This window comes from Anser brachyrhynchus (genome assembly GCF_964034855.1).
Source record: "Anser brachyrhynchus genome assembly, chromosome: Z".
Classification (NCBI taxonomy): domain Eukaryota; kingdom Metazoa; phylum Chordata; class Aves; order Anseriformes; family Anatidae; genus Anser; species Anser brachyrhynchus.
In genome coordinates, this window is record NC_137697.1 from 70,405,419 (window position 1) to 70,425,989 (window position 20,571).

The 20,571-nt window shown below is 42.7% G+C and overlaps 2 protein-coding genes across 8 annotated transcripts in view; one reads left to right on the forward strand and one right to left on the reverse strand.

Annotated features, from left to right (window-relative positions):
- Positions 1-11,235, forward strand: part of PLPPR1 (phospholipid phosphatase related 1) — a 132,592-nt gene extending 121,357 nt beyond the window's left edge. For all 7 annotated transcript variants that reach the window (XM_080573377.1, XM_080573373.1, XM_080573379.1 and 4 more), the window contains 4 exons: positions 353-603; positions 7,047-7,223; positions 8,813-8,944; positions 10,950-11,235. In XM_080573377.1, the coding sequence (XP_080429503.1) occupies positions 353-603; positions 7,047-7,223; positions 8,813-8,944; positions 10,950-10,982 (593 nt within the window). In that variant the 3' untranslated portion in view covers positions 10,983-11,235. The remainder of the gene's footprint in view (positions 1-352; positions 604-7,046; positions 7,224-8,812; positions 8,945-10,949) is intronic.
- Positions 11,236-18,037: 6,802 nt separating this feature from the next.
- Positions 18,038-19,263, reverse strand: MRPL50 (mitochondrial ribosomal protein L50). The gene is made up of 2 exons (XM_080573383.1): positions 19,106-19,263; positions 18,038-18,563 (listed from the first exon to the last, which is right to left on the reverse strand). Exons 1-2 carry the CDS (start codon positions 19,216-19,218, stop codon positions 18,170-18,172), a joined length of 507 nt encoding a protein of 168 aa, XP_080429509.1. The 5' UTR covers positions 19,219-19,263; the 3' UTR covers positions 18,038-18,169.
- Positions 19,264-20,571: the final 1,308 nt, after the last annotated feature.

The window sequence follows — 20,571 nt, forward strand, 5'->3', positions numbered from 1 at the left end:
GTCAGAGCTGAAACTTTGCAGGTGTAGTACAGATGCAGGGTTTGCAGTGAAACCTGTAGCTCGCAGTTCTGTTCAGAGCTTGAATCACAAAAGTACCTATGCATATACTTACCACTTTCAGCCTTTTTTCTGAGTCCTTCTGGAGACACTGAGTTAAGCACCTGCCATAGTTGAGCATGCACTCTTCCATGCGATACATTCCATGCAGGGCTCTGCTGGTATCAACAGGGGCTTTTTCCAGGTAATGACAGCAGGGTTTTGTCCTTTATCTCTCATTATGTTTCTTCCTTCCAGGTACCAAGACTGTTTTAAACTTCTTTGAATAATACTTATTTTTAAACTTTCTTCACAGGAGTGTTTGCGTTTGGACTTTTTGCTACTGACATATTTGTAAATGCCGGCCAGGTTGTGACTGGGAACTTGGCTCCATACTTCCTGACTGTGTGTAAACCCAACTACACTGGAAACGACTGTCGGACCCACCACCAGTTCATAAACAATGGCAACATCTGCACCGGTGATGTGGAGGTGATTGAAAAGGCAAGGAGATCCTTTCCATCCAAACATGCTGCTTTGAGCATCTACTCAGCTTTATATGCCACGGTGAGCACCACTGATGATTGCTGACATGTAGCACTGGTTTCTGCCTGTACATCTAGATGAGGTTATTTGTCTTACAATGTCTTTTTTAAGAATAATAGGTTTGTTTCAGGAACGGCTTTCTTCCTTTCCTGTAGAGGAAAATCCCCTTCACTCTCTCCCTATTTTACCACTGCTAGCTGTGGTGGTTTTACTCAGCTGAGCTCCACCACAACCACTCTCTCACTCCACCTCCTCAAAGGGAAAGGGGAACAAATTATGATGCAAAGGGCTCAAGGGTTGAGACAAGCACAGAGAGATCACTCAAGAATTATTGTCACAGGCAAAACAGACTCAGCCTAGAGAGATTAAGAAATTTATTACCTATTACTAACAAGCTAGAGAAGTGAAAAACAAAGAAAAACTAAAACCACCTTTCCCCCATCCACCCTTTTCTACCTCCTATCCCCGAGCAGCACAGGGGAACAGGGAATGCAGGCTGTGGTCAGTCTATAGCACCTTGTCTCCACCGCTCCTTCACGGTCACTCTCTGCTCCTGCTCCCCGTGGGGTCCCTCCCACGGGATGCCGTCCTTCCCGAACTGAGCCTGCGGGGGCTGCCCACAGGCAGGAGCTCTTCAGGAACTGCTCCCACACGGCTCCGTACCACGGGGTCCATCCATCCCCCAGGAGCAAACTGCTCCAGCACGGGTCCCCCACGGGCGGCAGCTCCCCCCAGACCCCCTGCTCCTGCGTGGGCTCCTCTCCACGGGCTGCAGCTCCGGCCCGGGGCCTGCTCCTGCGGGGGCTCTCCATGGGCCGCAGCCTCCTCCAGGCCACATCCACCTGCTCCACCGGGGGCTCCTCCACGGGCTGCAGCGTGGAGATCTGCTCCGTGTGGGACCCGTGGGCTGCAGGGGGACAGCCTGCTCCACCAGGGGCATCTCCACAGGCCGCAGGGGAACTGCTGCTGTGTGCCTGGAGCACCTCCTGCCCTCCTGCTGCACTGACCTTGGGGGCTGCAGGCCTGGCTCTCACCCCTTTCTCCCAGCTGCTGTTGCCCAGCACTTCTTTTCCTTCCTTAACTCTGCTCTCCCAAAGGCCCAACCAGTGTCTCTCATGGCTCAGCTCTGGCCAGCAGCAGGTCCCTTTGGAGCCAGATGAAACTGGCCGTTATCTAACATGGGGCAGCTGCTGGACTCTTCTCACAGAGACCACCCCTACTGCCCCTGCTACCAAAACCTTGCCACTTAAACCCAATACACTAGTATAAGCAAATCAAATTCTCATTGCTTTTGCAGCATTATGTGTTATAGAGGCATGAGGTCCTAATCTTGTTTTTGTTGCTGATTTTCCCAGAGGTCACGGAGTAAGCGTTTAACCACTTCTCTCTGCCCCTATCTCATCAACATTAAAGTGGCTTAACTAGGAATATTTTCCCTCCATAGCCTGACTCAAATGACTGGCAGAGTCTCTCTGTAGGTCATCAGAATTGGAGAAAAGCCTCAAACTTATTAATGACAGGGTATTTACCCTGATTTGGGTACCAGATGATAAAACACCACATTATTGCTATGAAAAGAAGAGGCCACCCACTGCTGTTTCTTTTACCATCTGTTTGCATCGAATTTTGTGTGAATAATGATAGAGATATAAACTGTTAACTCCTTTGATCAGGAATTGTTCAGAAGTGCTTGGAAAGCCCATCATGTTTTGCATGCATTACTTCTGAACAATAAGCAACCATATGTGAAATACGGTTCCCAATAAAGTCAGCATTGTTATAGAAGCTGTTTCCATCATGATGAACTCTAAGATAGCTGCTCCAGAACCAGGCTTGGTAATCCTTCCAGGGACTTCCCCTGCCCAACCTCCTTTGGTTCCTAGGAAGCCATGTCTTCTACAAACAGCTGATTCCTACAGAAGGGGAATAACACTTTTACTTCCTGGGCTTAAGGCCCTAGTAGTTAAATGTTTCTCAGCCCTAGGCTTTCAAGAGTACTTCTGATGCTTTCTCCATGGCTCTGGTGGACAGCGAATGTCACGCAAAGATATGAGACCCCTGAGCCCCAGTGGGACAGATGTGTAAATCAGAGGACTGCGTTTAATGTTTAAGGCACAGCTCTTACACCTACTTCATCTCCACTCTCTGCTACAGCAGCCCCTGCAACTCAGCCAATGCTGGAGATTGCAAGGGGACTGCAAAGGGCCACAGAGGAAAATACCATGTGGAGTCAGGATATGGAGTTCATTTTGAGCCACAAGTTTTCAGTCTGCAGTACAATTTTACCCCGGGTCTCTGCCTGAAAACACCCTCTGGCACTAAATATGTTGTCAAATCATTGATCCTCAAGTATCCTGTAGAGATGTCTCTGGACATTGTTCATTACTCTGCTAGTGACAGCGCTCCCACGGTGGTTGGTTTGGCTTTGTTTGTTTTTGGTTTTGTTTTGTTTTGTTTTTATTTGATTTGATTTTTTTTTCCTATAATCTGGGTTTTATATTTAATCAGCTAAGCTTTTTCTTGTCACCTGCCAAATAAGTTGGGAACCCAAAGCATGACTTTTGTGATCTCTTCAGGCAGTGATGAAACTTGTATGTCTAAAACAGGGGGAAAAAAAAAAAGCAAAAAAGGCAGCAACCCTCGTTTCCATGCTTACAATCAAAATTAGAATGATATCTAATGCAGTTTTATTACTCTCCCAGAAGTAGTGCAGTCTCTGTGCGCTGTACAAGCTGCTGTACAGTTAGAAAACGTGCTCCTAAGACACTGCCCAAGGGGAGATAATGATAGGCTGGAAATATTCTTTAATTTATTAACATTTCTGTCAAAAAAAAAAAGAAAAAAAGAAAAGATAAAATCATGTGTTACAGGTGGATATCCTAGTTACATGTCTTCAAACAATTGTTACATCATGCACTTGTGAGAAAGTTCATAAAAAAGCCAATGACAAGGGCATCTGGCAGGTGGTGATATTCAACCTGAACACGCCAAACTGAAGTATTTCATAAGTACAACCAAATGACCTCTTACTGTAGAGTGAAGGGAGACAGCCTTGCTGATCCTCCTGCATGCCTCTGGGCTGAAAGCAAGGAGAACTCTTACACAGTCACAAGAGGATCTCTATGGCTAAAAGCTGCAACTAGGCACTCTCATTGACAGTTTAGTAATATTTTTAAGATTGTTAAGCTGAGCACTAGCCTAGCAGTATCCACAAGTAATGCTTTCTGTCACCTCCATCTGGCTAGAAGCCTCTGCCTCATGACAGTTGATCATGACCTGGCATCTGTTGTTTACACCTGGGTTGCTTCTTGGCTAGACTACAACGATACAATATACCTAGACACGAAACTTTCAACACATGGGAAGTTCTGAATAGCACAGAACACTACTGCAAGTCCCTTCTGCAACCCAGGTCACTGTGACCCCACTGTCAATTTCCTCCATTTCTGTGTTAACACCTGCCAGACTAATTGACGAAATTCAAGGCTTTGGCACCTCAGGAAGGTTCACTGAGCATCTAGGAGGCTGCATCATGTTCTGCAACACAGATTGTTGTCAGTGGCTCTTACTGTAGAAATCTCTATGGAAAAGGAAAAGATCTGTACAAATTGTAGGACACAGAATTTTCCAGTTCTGGGCTGAAACTGTGATCTTTCCAGTGAAAATAAATCTTCCCCTTCTACTGAAAGGACTGAACAGACTTCTTTCACCCTGCCTTCCTCAACATAGATATAGTATACATTATAAATACATGTAAGCGTATGTTTGCACACATATATATATACAAGCATATATATATATACATGTGTGACTATTTTAAACTTGCAAACGGAAAAGCTTCCTTGACTCCTTACTTGTCTGAAATAGATGGAAGAGGAGTTACACACAGGATGTGTGCTACTATCACACATTGCACATTGCTAAACACACTGCTTGAGTGTACTGATAAGAGTGCAGTAAAGAAGCCAAATAGATTATTTATATAGATAAATCTTATGTAGTTTATTTTTGTAATGACTTATTCTCTGTTTCTCACATCTTTTTATATTCACTCCCTCCCTCCCTCTCCCAGCCATCAAACAACTGGTTTTGACACTTAGAATTCTGTAAATACATTTACCCCATGAATAGCAGCATAGGAAATTTCCAAAAACATCTGCAGAGCACTGGAAATCAAATATAAGTGACTTTCACTGAGATTTTGGGCTCTTACACAAGGCTCTGAAAATGTCCTCTAAGTGCAGGGGCAAACATGTGAGAATCTTCAAAAATGTCTTTGCTTTAGGGACTAAGGCAATGAAGATCAAAAATCACAGTGATCAGGAGGTCTGACCAGAAAGAAGAATCTCACCCAGTTATTTCTGAGCTCAGTTTGTAATTTATGGATGAACTGGAGCATACATTCTGGAAAAACAGCCTGTCTTGTTTTAAACCCTCCTCATGCTAGAGAATCTTTCACTTCCCTTGGCAATCTGTTTTCATGGTTAATTACCCTCATTGCTAAAAATGTTCTCTTTACTACAAGTTTACATTTGCCTGCCGAGATGTGTGAAGCTTCAAATGCATTAGGTAACATCCCATCTGTAATAAGGAGAGCTCTCCCACATGAGAAACCCGAAGATCCAGTTCCATCTCATACCTCTAAGAAAACAAGCATGAGTGGATGCTACAGTCTGTAGCTAGGGTTTGCAGCTGTCACAGCCGTAATGCACTGTTACTTTAAGGACATTTTGGTTTTCCTTTGGGTGTAAATTACAGCAGTGCTTTGTGGGGAATGGGAGTGCAGTCCTTCTCTGTATAGCTCGTCTCCATAGGCGTCTGCGAGAAGAAATGTATAGGAGACAAAGGATGGGCAGTAGTTATTCACATTGTGGCACCTCACTTCGGTAATTTTTTTTCCTGTTGTTTGCAGAGAAAAACCTTGCCGGGTTTTCGTGATAGGTGCAGCTCAACGTAGCAGCAATGACTGGGGCAACATTGCCGCCTAGTGCTCAGTTGCTAGTTGTCTTTTCAAGGCGTGTGCTGCATTCACATATTGGGGGTGGGATGGGGGGAAGAGGGGGAGAGGAAAAAATAAAAAGCATGCAGGAACCTCTAGAGTAGCTGAGTCCCATTCCCAGTGCTATGACTCACCATAATATTCCAATTCATGAATTAAATTCACCTTTAAATCGTGTGCTCTCCAGAACATTTAGGGGTGAAGACTTCACTTCCCCAGGCAGAGACCTAGCAAATTCAGCTATTAAAAGTAGTACTGCAGTGGCTTGGCAGGTGAACATGTAATTTTGCCTCGGTACAGGCCAGGAGGCAAGCTTACCTGCTGGCCCCTGGTCAGTTGCTCTGGCCTGCCACTTCACCTACCAGGAGGTTATTGCTGCATCCCATCCCTTTCTCCAGAGCAAATGTATTGTGGGGATGACATTATTAACATGAGCCAGAGAGGGGAAGCCAGCAACAGGGTCATTGGATGGCCCAGTCAATGAGAAGGGAAAATAAGTATGGGCGAGGAAAATTTGAAAATTCATGTATGGGAGGTGATGTGTCATCTTTGTGCATGATGAAGACAACATTGGCAAAAAAAAAAAAAAAAAAAAAAAAAGACTGTGGTTTGATGTATTTGCTTTGCTTATCAAAGCTTGGGAATGCTTACAGGCATCTATACTTGATGAAAAGTATTTTATTGTATTATTTTGTCATCAGACTTGGTTTGCTTGATCTTCAGTATTTTTGGCTCTGGAATTAATAACTAATAGCTGTTAATTGTAACCCACATGGTTTTACTCTTTTTGAAAAAATGCATTTAAAATAAAATATGAACTGCCAAAAACATGTAAAGTTCATTAAATAGTATAGTGAGCACCATGAAACTTCATGATTTAGAATGACATTTTCATAATCAACTTTGTTTTGAAAGAAATCTTCCTCATATTCTGTACTTCATTTTACCTTGAAGAGAGGACATCTGTAGTGGTTTCTCTTAAGGCCAACAACCTGTTTCTTAATCTGAACACTGCTTAGGAGGCTGGAGTAGCTGCAGTTCATATGGATGCTAGGTACTCCATCATATGCACATTAGTTTCTGCAGGAGTACAAACACAAATACTTGACTCCCTTTGAAAACATTTAGTCATTTACATTTGGTGTGTGTGTTTGCTGGCATATGAGCAAGCACTTGCATAAGTTAGGAAGTCAGTAAAACTGAGCCTGTATATAGCAGCTCAGAAAGTCCAGTGTAAGTGCAGTTGATTGGATATTTGATACCCTGAAACATCACTTTCCAGTACCTGTTTTATTCACCTAGAAGTATTCTCTAAGCTACCTTAAACCTCTTCCTCCATTTCTCTATTTTTTTTCATGAACCGTGAAACACATCCTTGCTGACTTATGATGTGTGTGGATAGCAAAAGATTTGTTTCTGGCAGATCTCTTTTCATTTTTGGTTTGCCTTTTTTTTTTTTTTTCAGATGTACATCACAAGCACAATTAAAACAAAGAGTAGCAGGCTAGCCAAACCTGTGCTGTGTCTGGGTACCCTGTGTGCTGCCTTCCTCACTGGGCTAAACCGAGTTTCTGAGTATCGGAACCACTGTTCAGACGTGATCGCGGGCTTCATCTTGGGAAGTGCGGTAGCTTTGTTTCTGGTAAGCCTATCAGTCCTTCCCCATTCCTTTTAAAAGTACATGTTAAAAAAATAGAAAATAAAATTACTCCTCTCTTGTGTCCTACTGCAGCTAGTTAACCCAGTTGCTAATTCTAGCCCCATCTAACAGATGTATCATCAGAGAAAATCCTAATATAAAATCAGGTTGATATTAAATAATAAGGCTAGTATGGTGACATTTTTTCTATCATGTGTATTTCAAGATTATTTTATTTAATTACTGTCCATACTCTTACTTGACCTGTCCTGAAAAAATGCTTTAAATATGATGTAGATTTTAATTAATGTCAAAAGGGAGGAATGCTTGAGGCTGATGTTCTCCAGCATCCCTGTATTGCAAAACCCCACTGGCTGCCTAGCAGGGGACAAAAATGTAGGATACAGGGTATTGTCTGGATCTCTAAGCTATGGTCTTCATTCTCCATTTTGTTTCAAGCCACAAAAGATATTCAATAGAAAGGAAGATCAGGATAAAACTCACAGTATCACAGTATCACAGTATAAACTCCTTGGATTTTGTCAAAAAAAAAAGCCTTCACAAATCATTCATTCCCTTGTTCCCTTTAAAAAAAAACTGTAACATGAATCTCCATGGCTTTAATGTGAGCAGATTGTCTGATTCCCACTGGGAAAGTCAGTTTAGAAGTAGCCCATGTAATATGATAGGCAGTCACCCCATACATCTGATCAGGATGTATGTGTTCCCAGTACCTCTTTCTAGCAACCTACTCCCAGCCACAGTTTAGCCCTGCAACCCTTCTGCCACCAGCAAGTGGCATAAGCTCCACTGCCAAGCAGAGGAAGGGGTCTCCCCAGAGCATGGAGGGGAGGGCTGCTGTGAGATCGCTGCTCTCAGCACAAAACTCACCCAGGCTGCAGCCTGCTCCTTGCTCAGGTGTGAAGAGCAGCAAAGCAGAAGAGCCAGCAAGGAACTGGCTGCAGGAATTGCTCTGACAGCTGACGTGTGAGCTCCTGTATGCGTTGTTTTTGCTTTGTTCCCAGCCTCCAAGAAGGTATGTGCAGGGTATGATCATACCAGCATTACCAGGTGGGTGCAGTGAGTCTGGTCACGCACAAGGGAAGGCCTTGTGGGATAAACTCTGCACGAGTTGTGCTGGAAGCATGCAGGAATGATACTGAAGGAGATTGGTGGCATCCAGATGTGAGGTAGATTAAGCCACTGAATGAGCTCTTTTCATTGTTTGGAAATGTTGGTCAGAGCCTCGAGGGAATATTTGGCCAAGAAAATGTGGCAAAAGGATGGTCCGTGTTTCCGTCATGCAAAAGTGAGCACCGTGAGATGCTCTGCTATATAAAACATAAGAAGGCTGAGGATGGTTCAGCCAGGAAAGATGAACCCTTTTACTAAGATTGCCTGGCACACCCAGCTGTGTCAGTAAATGCTCTGTTGCCCAAGTCTGAGACAGGTGATGCCTTTAACCAAAACCCCAGGTGAAGTTCTTTGCCAAAACTGGCAGCTGAGAGACCCTGGTGGGAATCGCTTTGAGTTATTCCTGTGGACAGAACATGCTGACCTCACTTTTTTTTTTTTTCTTCTGCATTACACAGGGGATATGTGTTGTCCATAACTTTAAAGGCACCCATGGAGCTCCTTCTAAACCGAAGCCTGAAGACCCACGCGGAATGCCACTAATGGCTTTTCCGAGGGTGGAAAGTCCGCTGGAGACACTGAGTGCACAGGTACTGTAAATTCACTCACCCGTGCCATCACCAAAACACATTTTCTGTTATGACAGGCTAAAAACTAGTTGTATACATAACTACACGGAGAGCTGGTTTCATTCCCAACATTAAACCCATTGAACAGAAGTGATACAAAGGGGAGATTTTTTTAAAGGCATTTGTCTTTTAAATCGACAAATTCTGTTGACCTCCTGCCTTTCTGAACTTCCAAAGCTAAATCTGTAGGATTTCAGGTGTCCTGTGCAATAACAAAGTTTGGCTTAGAAGAACAGAAAGTTAAGAGAAAAGTGAAGATAATTCTGTGCATTTACACTTAAGAATGCTTTGGAAATGTCTTAAAGATTTACCCTAAGATTTGTTATCCTGAGAATAAACTATGCCACCCAAAAATAAGGATACAAATTAGTTTTTTATCCTTATTACTGTTCAGTATCTTCTGTAAGAAGAAATCATATACTAACTACTCTCTAAGCCACCAGAGAAGATGCTAATAACATTCTCTGAAGTTTGCAAAAAAGTAAGCTACCATGAGCATCATCGTTGATGGTGTTTTTGTAAAACTACTAATTTTGAATGGTTTGTGTTGGCACAACTGAACTGTACCCAAAACAAAAAAAAGCAAATGCCACCTGCCAAGAATTTCTGGGAACAAGGAAGAATTGTCTGAAATGCCCTGGTGTAATTTGTTTTTCCTTTAAGTTATACTTCCTGTGTTAGGTGGCATGTCATTGCTGTGTACTTGAGTGTGGCAGGATTAATACTAACTTTTGTAACAACCTTCGACAAATTAAATGAAAACAGACATTTAAAAAAAATGGAGAAGATGTTGTTTCTAACACCTGGAAATACTTCGTTTAACTGAAGAGTCAGTTTTGATTGATTTCCAGCAAGGATTTGCTGGAAGATTTTTAAATGATCCTGCTTAACTGTGCACATTAACGGTTCTCTTGGTGGACTTAGAGTCCAGAAACTAAGTCCTACTTATGTATTCGCATTGCATTGTGTATGACAAAAGAGCTGAAGAGGTAAAAATATTGACACACACATAAATTTTTTGTCTACTCAGCTATTTATAGCTTCTGAACTGTAAGATGCAGGTGGGGACTAGGCCTTAAGTGCTGATGTCTTCTATAATCAAGAGAAGATGATTTTGTCTGATTCAGGGTATCAGTTTCTAAATGGCCATACATCTACCATGCAGGAGTAGGAAAAGAGTGATCCTACTGTTATAAGTAAGCTATTATAAATAAGTCCTTGTGAGTGGCTGCTCATTAGTGTTTCTTCAGATATAGGGGGCGCACTGTCCTTTGTGCAGATTTATCCATCTGTTCCCACTCTTGTTTTACCTTGTACACACACACACACTGCAGGTGCAGCATGGTCCAGGGATGTCCCTGTGCTGCCACTGAAGTCCTGGACTTCGGCTTCCAAGAATCAAGACAGTTTCCATCCAGAGAGGACTTCTGTGTTGCAATATATCTGTGTCTGCCTGTGTTTTGGCATAATTCCCCACCTATGTATGATTTTAAACTCTGTATGTTGCCTAGTCTCAAACTACATAGGAACTACATGCACACATCACAGGAAGCCAAACTATGTGAAGATATATCATGTACTTTTTAGACTCTTTGTGAACAAGGACACACAGTAGATGGCATCAGTTTTGTGACCATGTAGTATTTTGAGCCTATACTGGCACATTTATTTGGACAGAATTCAGTCCAGTTCGAAAATCCCTAGTGAAAAAGTGGCACCTTCTTTTTCAAGCCCTCTAGTGAGCGCTCATAGCTCAGAAGCAAGGCTCAACTTCAGTCTTTCCCACCATGAGCTCAGAATAGACTTCATGTTTGCAGTCATTTCTTGCTTTTAAGGTGCTTTGTTAGTTGGGCAACAGATTTTATCTTTGCATTTAGCAAAGGGTTTTTGCATCCATTTCACACACTAGTATATGTAAGTGACAAAATGTACAAATGTTCATGTGTTCGCATTTTCTTCTTTGCAGAACCACTCTGCCTCTATGACTGAAGTAACCTGAGATGGACAACTGGCAACAGAAGCTATTTTTTATTACCCTCCAGTACAATACTTCAAGACACACAGTTACTAAATGTCAAACTGTGAAGACCAGTATTATGTTATGTCTAGTTAGAGGCTAATGTTTTGTACATTTTTTGTATGAGGAAGTGATGTAGCTTGCCCTGATTTTTTTGTCAGCTTTAATATTATTATGCCAGAATTTAAAAGCAAAATAGAAAAAGAAAAAAAAAACTTTTCTTGTTTGAAGTGTGCACTGAGGAACTACATCTATGGAATTGTTGGTGTTGTTATGTGATATTTGTACACAGATTTTTTTCATTTTTGAATTTATATATCTTGAGAGAAAAAAAATCACTTTTACCTTTTCTTACCATAAAAAGTGCTTCTACAGGTGGGTCAGATTCTGATCTTAGTAAGCTCAGCATAGATCTGAAGTAATTGCATATATTTCATTCAGATGAAAATAATGGTGATCAGGAATCTAACCCAAATGAAAATGATACTATCAACAAGTAATAAGCATCTAGCCTTGATTCAGTGAGCTGCTTAAGCATTCCTCAGCATTATGGACTTCAGTTAGCTGTGCAGTTTCCAGACTAACTGGCAGGATCGGAAGTGTATCCTTAAGCATCTTACTGAATCAGAGCCTGATTGTTCTGGTGTGGGTGATTGTGCTAGTTATTGCAGAATAACTAAAATGACGTACTCGGTCTGCAATATAGACAGACTGGACATGAAAATTTATAGTAGTAGCTGATAGCATGTGAGCTGACTATATCATGTCACTAGATCTCTGTTCCTCCCTGAGGCCCAGCTAAAGCTCCCAGTGAAACCTGGCTTCAGGAATTGACTATGGGGATATACAGCCATCACTGTGGAGCAGGGGCTGCGCTTTAAGTGTTTCATAACTTCATCATAGATTTGTGGGGTAACTAGTAACACTGGTGCAAAGGAAAAGTGATACCACTTCTTTGCTGAAGTGGCATTACTGGGCATTCAGATTGGCATGACCAAGAAGTCAATTTTGCCCCGACATTGTAGTTTTCACCAAGGGGCTTTGGCAAATCATAAATAAAAACAAACAAGCAAACAAAAAATGCTAAAACTGACACAGTCTGTAATAGCAGTCTGCATATTTTGTAAATCCTGCCATACAGAGTTTATATCAATACTGCTATTTTAAAATTCAGAAACATTGTTCAAGGAATAAAAAGATAATGGGGGGTGGGAGGGGACATGCAGAGGGGAAAACAAAAAAAAGAGCCCATATGCCATGGCTAGTACTGGGGCAAAGGCTTCATTACGTGACTTTTCACTGTTTCTAGGCTTTTCCTGCATCTCATTCTTCTAGCATGGTGATAACTGCTGTGTGTCTCCCTTAAAGAATGGAGCTTCTGTCTGTACTTTTACTGGAATGTTTACCTCACATTTCCATTTTGGTTCTTCTTGGCTTTTTTTGTATATTTTTTCCAAAACAGATGAAAAAAAAAATCAAAAAAAAAAAAAAGTGTAGCCTGGTCTCAGTTATTTGCCTGTGACACAAAGAAAATGTGGGATGTCTGTGTCTTGACATGCAGTGATTCTTCTAGGTTGGTATTTTCTTGTAACTCTACTGATGTCTGGTTCAGTCTTAGGAATACAAAGATCAGACTTGGGCCATGCAAGCTTTCTGCGGCCATGAGGAATCACTGATTGTGTGCTGGGTCACCCACTACAACTTTGATCCAAATTCCACTGAAGCTGGGAGAAGACTGCTGCTGAATAAATTTGGCTTTGGAGCTGGTCCTTGTCCTGCTGCTTTAGGAAGGTAATAACATTAGGAAAGCTCATCAGCAATGAACACTCCATTTAATATGCCCAGTCAGCAGCACCTAGTCCATTCATACTCAAGAGGTTATCAGTGGGATTAAATTCTAAAATAAAAAATATATTACATCCTTTATATTCTGTAAATACTCCTTCTGTTCTGTAGCCCTTTATATCCTGTAGCCTAGTTTTCACAGCTATAGTGCCCAGCGTTATGGGTCTCCTCAGTGTGCTGTTAGCACAGCGTGCATCTTGCATTCTTGGTTAATGGCATTGACAAAATTGGTAGTGACGCTATCCCCCACTGTTTAGCCTCTAGCACGATGGCATGGACAGTCTTCCTGAAGGTGGAAAACATGTTTTTGAGTTTTCTCCCCATCCCAAGGATGAAGAAGTATTTGAATCAGGATTTTCCACTTCCTGAAGGAGTGCTTTATCCTTACAGTTAACGTGCAGGGTGGTAAGAAGCCCCCCTCTCTCCACCATGAAACAAGCGAGCCCTGCTCTGTTCTCTGATGTGTAGGGATGCCTCCTCCTGGAGAAGTCTGCAGGTAGATGCAGATCCATAAGCACGAGCACGCTTATCCTATGTTCTGGATGACTGGAGAGATGAAGCTGGGCCTGTCTCATGTTAGATTTACAGTGCCCTCAGCCTTTTCCAGTTGACAGATGCCCCCCTTTATGGACAGTTGAAACCTAACAGTACATTTTATTTCCATGTGTATCTCTCCCTTCAGGAACAACATATCTACCTCCTGGAACCTGTGACCCAGTGAAAAATCAGTCTCTAAATAGCCTTTGGATTTTTATTTTTTTCAGCTCCTGTTCTGAGGAAGAGTTATCTCAATGTGCCATGTACAGCGAGTTTAGGCAGCTTCTGTACAGGGACTCAACAGTGGCTTCTACAATCTACTGTAAAGACATATTGTCTAAAATAAATACTGGCAGCAGTGCCTGAACTGCCTGTTTGGACAGAAGCGACCCTTCTGGAGGGCTGTGGCCTCTCTCTGTCCCCCAGGCAGCACTCCTGCTGTACCCACAACTGTTGTTCTGGCTCCTCCCGGCGTGTAAGCTGTGTCTTGTGCTGTGCAAAGGCTTTGGAACATGACTTGGTATCAGTAACAGCCTTCTTCTGCTTTGGTTGAGTACCTGTGCGAAGGGAAAACTGGCACATTTCACCAAAACCAGTAAAATAAAGCGTTTGTCCTCCCCTAGACTTGAATGGGCATGTCCTACAAAACTGCTCTCATTGAAAAGCCTCAGGTGTTGGTCAGCATCTTATGCTACAGACAACTCAAACCACATTTCAAATGGATACAAACAAGGCCTGCCTTGCACCTCTTGGTAAGAAGAGCATCATTATTTCTTCCAAGTTCACTTGAGGCACAAACCTAAGGCTTAGGACAGATGTTGAGCCAAAGCAAAGAGAATAATCACATGAAAGCTTTGAAGATCAATGATACGTGCTATGCAGTTATGGACTGCAATCATTACCATCCGATCAGGTCCCATTTGTTTTCCTCCATCTACTACCTATCTACAAAAAAGCAAGTTGTTACAGAAGCCAGAAATGCAAACTTTAATACTCTAGGGCAAGGGCTGAGACCTCAAGAGCTTGTACCAATTCTACATGTTAAAATTATAACTATTTAATAGAGTAAATTCGTATTTATTCCTATCTAAGGAAGGAAGCCCTTAGATCTAATTCACCTGATGTAAAGGCTTTTAATGTTGCCCCTAAATATCATGAAAAGACTCTTCCTTTGGATAATGATTGTTCCACTGTTTTGGAAAACAGGCTCTACATGTTGCATAAGTGAATCAGCTACCACTAGTTACAAAATGCACTCATAACAGTTGATCTGTTTTAATTTAGGAAGGCTAACTGACTACCAACTGGGATACAGGGAAAGGTTTTCATTACCAAGGAAATGATTCCTGGGAGGAGGATGAAAGATTGACACTACTTACTCAAGTCAGTCATTGGCACTGTATTTAACATGTCACTGCATTTGACGTGTCACTGCATTTGACGTGGTGTCACTGTGTTTGACATCTCGTTGATGCTACCTTCACAGGTGAGCAGAGGGCCCCCTGGAGCAGGTTATGCCAACATGTGTTTTCAGAGCTGCCTATTACCTCTCTGTGTTTTGGGTGGCCGCAGGCTAATGGTGTGTAGTGAACAAGTGGCAGAGTCAAGTCCAGACGGATGTGCAAGGTACTCACAGTCACATCCTATTTTACTAGCCAGTGGAGCAGCTTCCCTGCTGTAAGATTCTGTCAGGTTGTCTTCATGCTGCTACTGTAAGGCCAGCTATTTTCTCTTCTAAGGGTGAAAGCTTGGTTTCAGGCTATGGAACAAGCACACACCCTGCATAGCAGTGTAGCCTTTTATTTCCGTCCCCATGGGGCAGCAGCCTGTTCCATATCCTCCTCAGCAGCACTGTACTTACAGAAGGCATGGACTCAGCACCCTTTCTCCACCAGTCACGGAGCTTTGAGGATGAATGCAAGCATGACCACTGCAGAAATACACTTTGTGGCAGGTGAAACACAGTGCAGAAAAGGACAAGAGGAACAGGAAACACTTAAATAGAATGGAGTGAAACCTGTATTAAAAATAATAAAAATAAAATCACAGAATAAAAGAGTCTCATAAAATCAGGTATCCAACCTATTTACTGACATACCACAGTACTACAGACAGAGACATTGCAGTAGCTGAGTGAAGTTGTGCAGGATGGGGAGCATTTCCATAGCATAAGTCTATGTTTTGCTCAGACTTTGCAGCAGGAATTAGGAAGGCAACACTGAATAAAGGCTCGAAAGGGCTCGGGATCTTCCAAAAGACAGAACAGTTCAATAAATTGTGAAATCAACTAGAGCCTTGGGGAATTCTTCACCAAAGAAACAAATAAATAAATAAAATAAAAATAATTCCATTTTAAGTTTGTTTCCGTACTGGAAGAGGACTCCATTGTCAAAAGGAAGAGGAGATAATGAAGTAGGTTGTGTTTAGTAATAGGAGTTTAATGTGACTGCATTAAACAGAATTAACACCAGTTTTACAAAAACGACTTCTTACCATGAAGTATAGCAGTACTTGGGCAATTCAGTGACTGAAGCTTTCTAGACCAAAATCATAAGTTCCCTTCAAACATATCTCTGCAGGAGATGGAAAATAGTACAATGTTATTGTGAAACACCTTTGGTGTCTGAAATATGTCGGTCTACTTTTGCTAAGAGCATGAGCTTGAATTAGCTCAGCCAAGCAACATTCGGACCTAAAGCGTACTTTTGGAAAGAAACTTCTGGTACCTCATTTTTACCATGCTCTCCACCTTAATTTCCTATGTGTTATAAATGTTATTTGTTTTAGCACTACTGCAAAATACAAAACTACTACTATAAAGCCAGTTACTTCAGTTTACAATGGCTTGGCACAAAAAGGCAACTGTATGTTTTCACTTTCTGGCTTTTCTTCCTCAGTGAACAGTTCTTTTTTTCTCAAAAAGCCGTATTTACAGATCCTCCCTTAAAGTCTTCAATTCAAATGCCCACATTTGATAGTTCTTTGTTTTATATTAGTCCATGCAGCTTCTTGCACCAGTGTGCTGGTGGAAGTGTGAGGCTTAGACCTCAGAGGAGATGCACGTACAAGGAGACAATAGTGTCCTTCCTTTGATAGAAAGACATAATTTCATGGTAATTTCCAATGCATTGCTCCCAGATAGCCCAAAAAGCATATGTGTGTTACGTACCTTCTTACTACATCCAAACCCATCAAAGTGAAAAAAAACCAGCATGTAGAAGTGTTCCTCTACCCAGAGGAGATAGCAGAGCAGTTCAGTATGCTTCAGTTCACAGAAAGCTTAGACTTCCTTAGCAGCTGAACCCCCCAGTTTTACCCCAAATGGATCTTCAAAAAACAAAACTCAAAACTACGGAAAATTTTATGGCACAGGCTGTGATTCTCAGCTAATACTTGCTTTTGGTGTGTCCATCTAAACCCACTGCTAATTTTCAGTTTTGTGCTGCTCAACTGCTTCATTTTTATTATGTGGTACTTAAAAACATTTAGAGATGTTACATATACCCACCTCATAATGCTTCTCTGAAGAGGTCTCTTCTCTCCCAACGTGGGCCATATATGCACGCTAAATATTGTAGAAAATGTCCTAGTGTAGGGCATACACACCACAGATTTAATGCACAATCAGTGCTGAACTACCTCTCTGCACACAGATTTATCTATTTATCATACTGTGTTCTTCCACAAGCTACAGGGAAGGGACTTGTTAACAGAGAGCATTCTGCAGTGCCAGTGAAAACACCCTGTCCCCTTTTTCACCCTGACAGCAAGCATTTAGCATGCTAAAACCACTCTGCAATTCCACAGGACTCTAAAGGATACAAGAACGGGTTTCTTAAATTTCTTCAGAGCTAACGAAGCAGTGCAAGAAGTTTGCTGAATAATGAAACTGAGCACCGTAAGACAAAAGCTGCGGTTTCTAAACATGTTTCAAGTGGAGATGGGGTTCAGAGGAGTGAACAGTATAATCCAGCACATTTCTCCTAATTTCACTGCTGTCTTCTCTGATTACAAGCCTATATAATCAGTACCAAAGGAATTAAAAAATAACATTAGTAGTTATTGCAAGGATCAACAGAACTCAGAAATATGAAAATACAGCCAGAGAATGCTACAAGCTGCTTTGATGGCAGTCACCTTAATAGGACTGTTAAAGAGTTCACCATTAACAAGCTCATAGATTTCAGAGTTCTACTTGGTACCCACTATGGCCATGTAGTAATTTGTAGGAGAAAAAGTGGAGTTTTATTTTAAGACTATGTCTGTGATGGGTTTTAGAAACATTTCTGACATGATTTTGAGTCTCAAAAGGCAGGGAGGGTGAAAAATGCTGGCATACCTCCCCACACCTTCCCCTACCAAAGTCTGCCAGACTAGTCTTGGTAGCTGAGTTGAACACCACAGCAAAACACAGTAATACACACTTTGTAAAATCCCATTACACAGTTCAGAGCCAAAGGCAAGACATTTATGAGGCGCAGAGAAGAAATGCAGGAGCTGGTCCTCTCCATGTATGCCCACTAGGCCCTGTAGCTGTTAGGCAGCAGGGCAGAGGCCATAAAGCAGACATTTTTACCTTTACTGACCACACTGTGTCACTGTTTCATAAAGAACTTCCACTTTTTCAGTATATAACAAACAGAAACAATGAAATCTCAAGACAACTAGATGAACTTTTATTAGTGATACTCATATACTCGGTTGATATCACAGGGAGAGGGCTGTTTCAGCTCTGCAGTTCTGCCTTAAGAGCACAACCAAAACAAAGCAATGCTCCACAGCAGCACTCACTGCTCCCAAGAAATCTTCAGGTTTGGGGGTAGCTCTGAGGCACGCAGTTCATCAAACTTGGACCCCTCCTTCACAGGAGTGCTATAGAAAGTCAAGACATCCTGGGCACTGCACATCAGGTGGAGCTGTGAATTGGGGACAGCATGACCAAGTTCTGCTGCCAGCTGAGCCAGGAGCCGAAACTTTAGCTTGTTTTCTTTTAGGGACGTCTGCTGCCACTGATCAGGAAGTGAGGGTCCGAAAATCTTCCTGACATGAGACTCAAGTAAGCTCTGTATATCCTCTGGAGGAACATAATTTCTGCTGCGTGGTGGGGGACAGATCACACTGGGTTCAGTCTTCTGTTCAATGATTGCATCTGCTCCTGCTTCTACTTCTTTTTCCTCCTTCCTGTTGACATCAGACATAAATATTTTCAGTCTCTTGGCTACTTAAGCTGAAATCAGAGCATGTTTCTATTCCTAGTCACTTAAAATGATGGTCTGAGAAGAGTTTACACATCCTACAGACACGGCAGGTCCACTAGGAACAAAGTGGCACAAAGGTCCAGAAGAACAGAAGTGCCTAAGCTAGACTATTGATTTTGCCCCAGATGCTGCTTGCCAGACGTTTCTTTTTTTTTTTTTTCTAAATAGAAATCACTTGCCTCCTTTATTTTATTAAAATAAGCAAGTAAAAATCCTAACCAGCTTACTGACTTGTTACACAGCCCCAGCTCAACTTTCTAGTGGACTGTGAAGAATGATAACTCAAAAACAGTAAGTGCTGCCACAGGAAAAAACAATTCCTATACGCTTATAAATAAATAAATAAGCAAATCGGTTTCAACCAGAAAACGAAGCCTACCCCCAGCTACTGGGTCCCAAACGCCCCCCGGTGCCCACGACAAACCCTGCCGCCCCCGGCGGCCAGCGCCCCCCACCAGCCGATACCTGCGGGCGCCCCAGAAGAGCCGCCGCGGCACCGACACCAGGCCCCGGCCCCAGCCGCAGCTCAGCCGCCGCCCCGCCGCCGCCGCCATCAGCCCCCTGGTGGTCGCCGCCATTTCGCGGAGCCCTTCCCCTTCCCCTTCCCCTTGCCTCCCGGCGGCCCGCCGTGACGCCACTTCTGCCCGCTCCCGCCCTGCCTGATGGGAGTTGTAGTGCCGGGTGTGATGGAACAAGGGGAGGTGCTGCTTCTGTCAATAAAAGATGGGCACGAGAGTATAAGACCCGTTTTCCTGTTTTATTTAATGAAGTAAATTCGTTTTACACAGTGAGGGGTGATGCCACAAAACTCAGCCAAAAGACACACCCGTGCTTTGATTCCCACGTAGTGTACATCTCTTTGCCCTGGCCACAAAACGCAAATAAATGTCGGGGCCAGGCACAGCCTCCAGCTGCATCTAGCACAGCGTTGGTGACAGGTGTCCTGCAAAGGAGCAGGAAATCTTTAGCCAAGACACAGCTTTCTCTTGCTGAAGTGAGAGGTTCAGGGAAAACTCTTTTCCACCCTTAAGAGAAGCATCACACTGATACATGGCACAGCAATGAAATACGTAGCAGGAACAGGAGTTTATTTGAACTCAGGTGTATGGAGACCTACAGGACAACATATGAACCAAAAAAAGAGGTGTTCATGGCTCTACTATGGGCTCCTGGAGTGCTTTTTGGCAAGTCACTCGGTCTTCCTTCATGGTTACGTCAGGACAGACTAAATGCACACACACACTGATTACCCAAGGATTGGACCTTTGTGAAAGAGTTTTGTTATGTATTGCCTCTCTAACACAGTGGTTGCTAACACACACACACAAAACCACCACCAACATCAAAGTTATGGGAAATAGATTCTCCCTGCTTTCCCTTTCCTTGCTGGCAGGAGCAGTGGGTGTCAGTGGTAGCGAGGAGTCGAGTGCTGAGCTTGGTGGCTGTGGCAGCACAAGCTCAGTCCTCCAAGGCCCTAGAGGGCCTTCATGTCCAGGTGACCCTGGAGGTAAAGTCATACTGCCTCTCTTCCAGATGAGGTGTATGAGGTTTCTGAGACGGAGAGCATAGCGTCTTCAGGATTTTATGCTCTTTACTGCTTGGTGGGCTGCTCCAAGGCTTTACCAGGTGATTAGTGTAGCATGTCGACCGGTGAATATCCTGATATGACTTTAGTTCTGCTGTTTCTGCCATTTATGGCAAAGCTGCATTTTTTCATAACTGCCTGACAGTGCTTTTTCTAACAGAGCTTAGCATCACAAACAACTAGTTGGCAACATATCAAAGGTCAAAATGTGGGCCTTCAACATCAACCTAATTATTCAAGTTATGCCAACTGGGTAGGCCAAGATCCTTCCCTGCACGTTTAATGTTAATTACCATGAAAATGCCACAATATAAGCACCAAGATAAATAGGCTTTGCACAGCACTA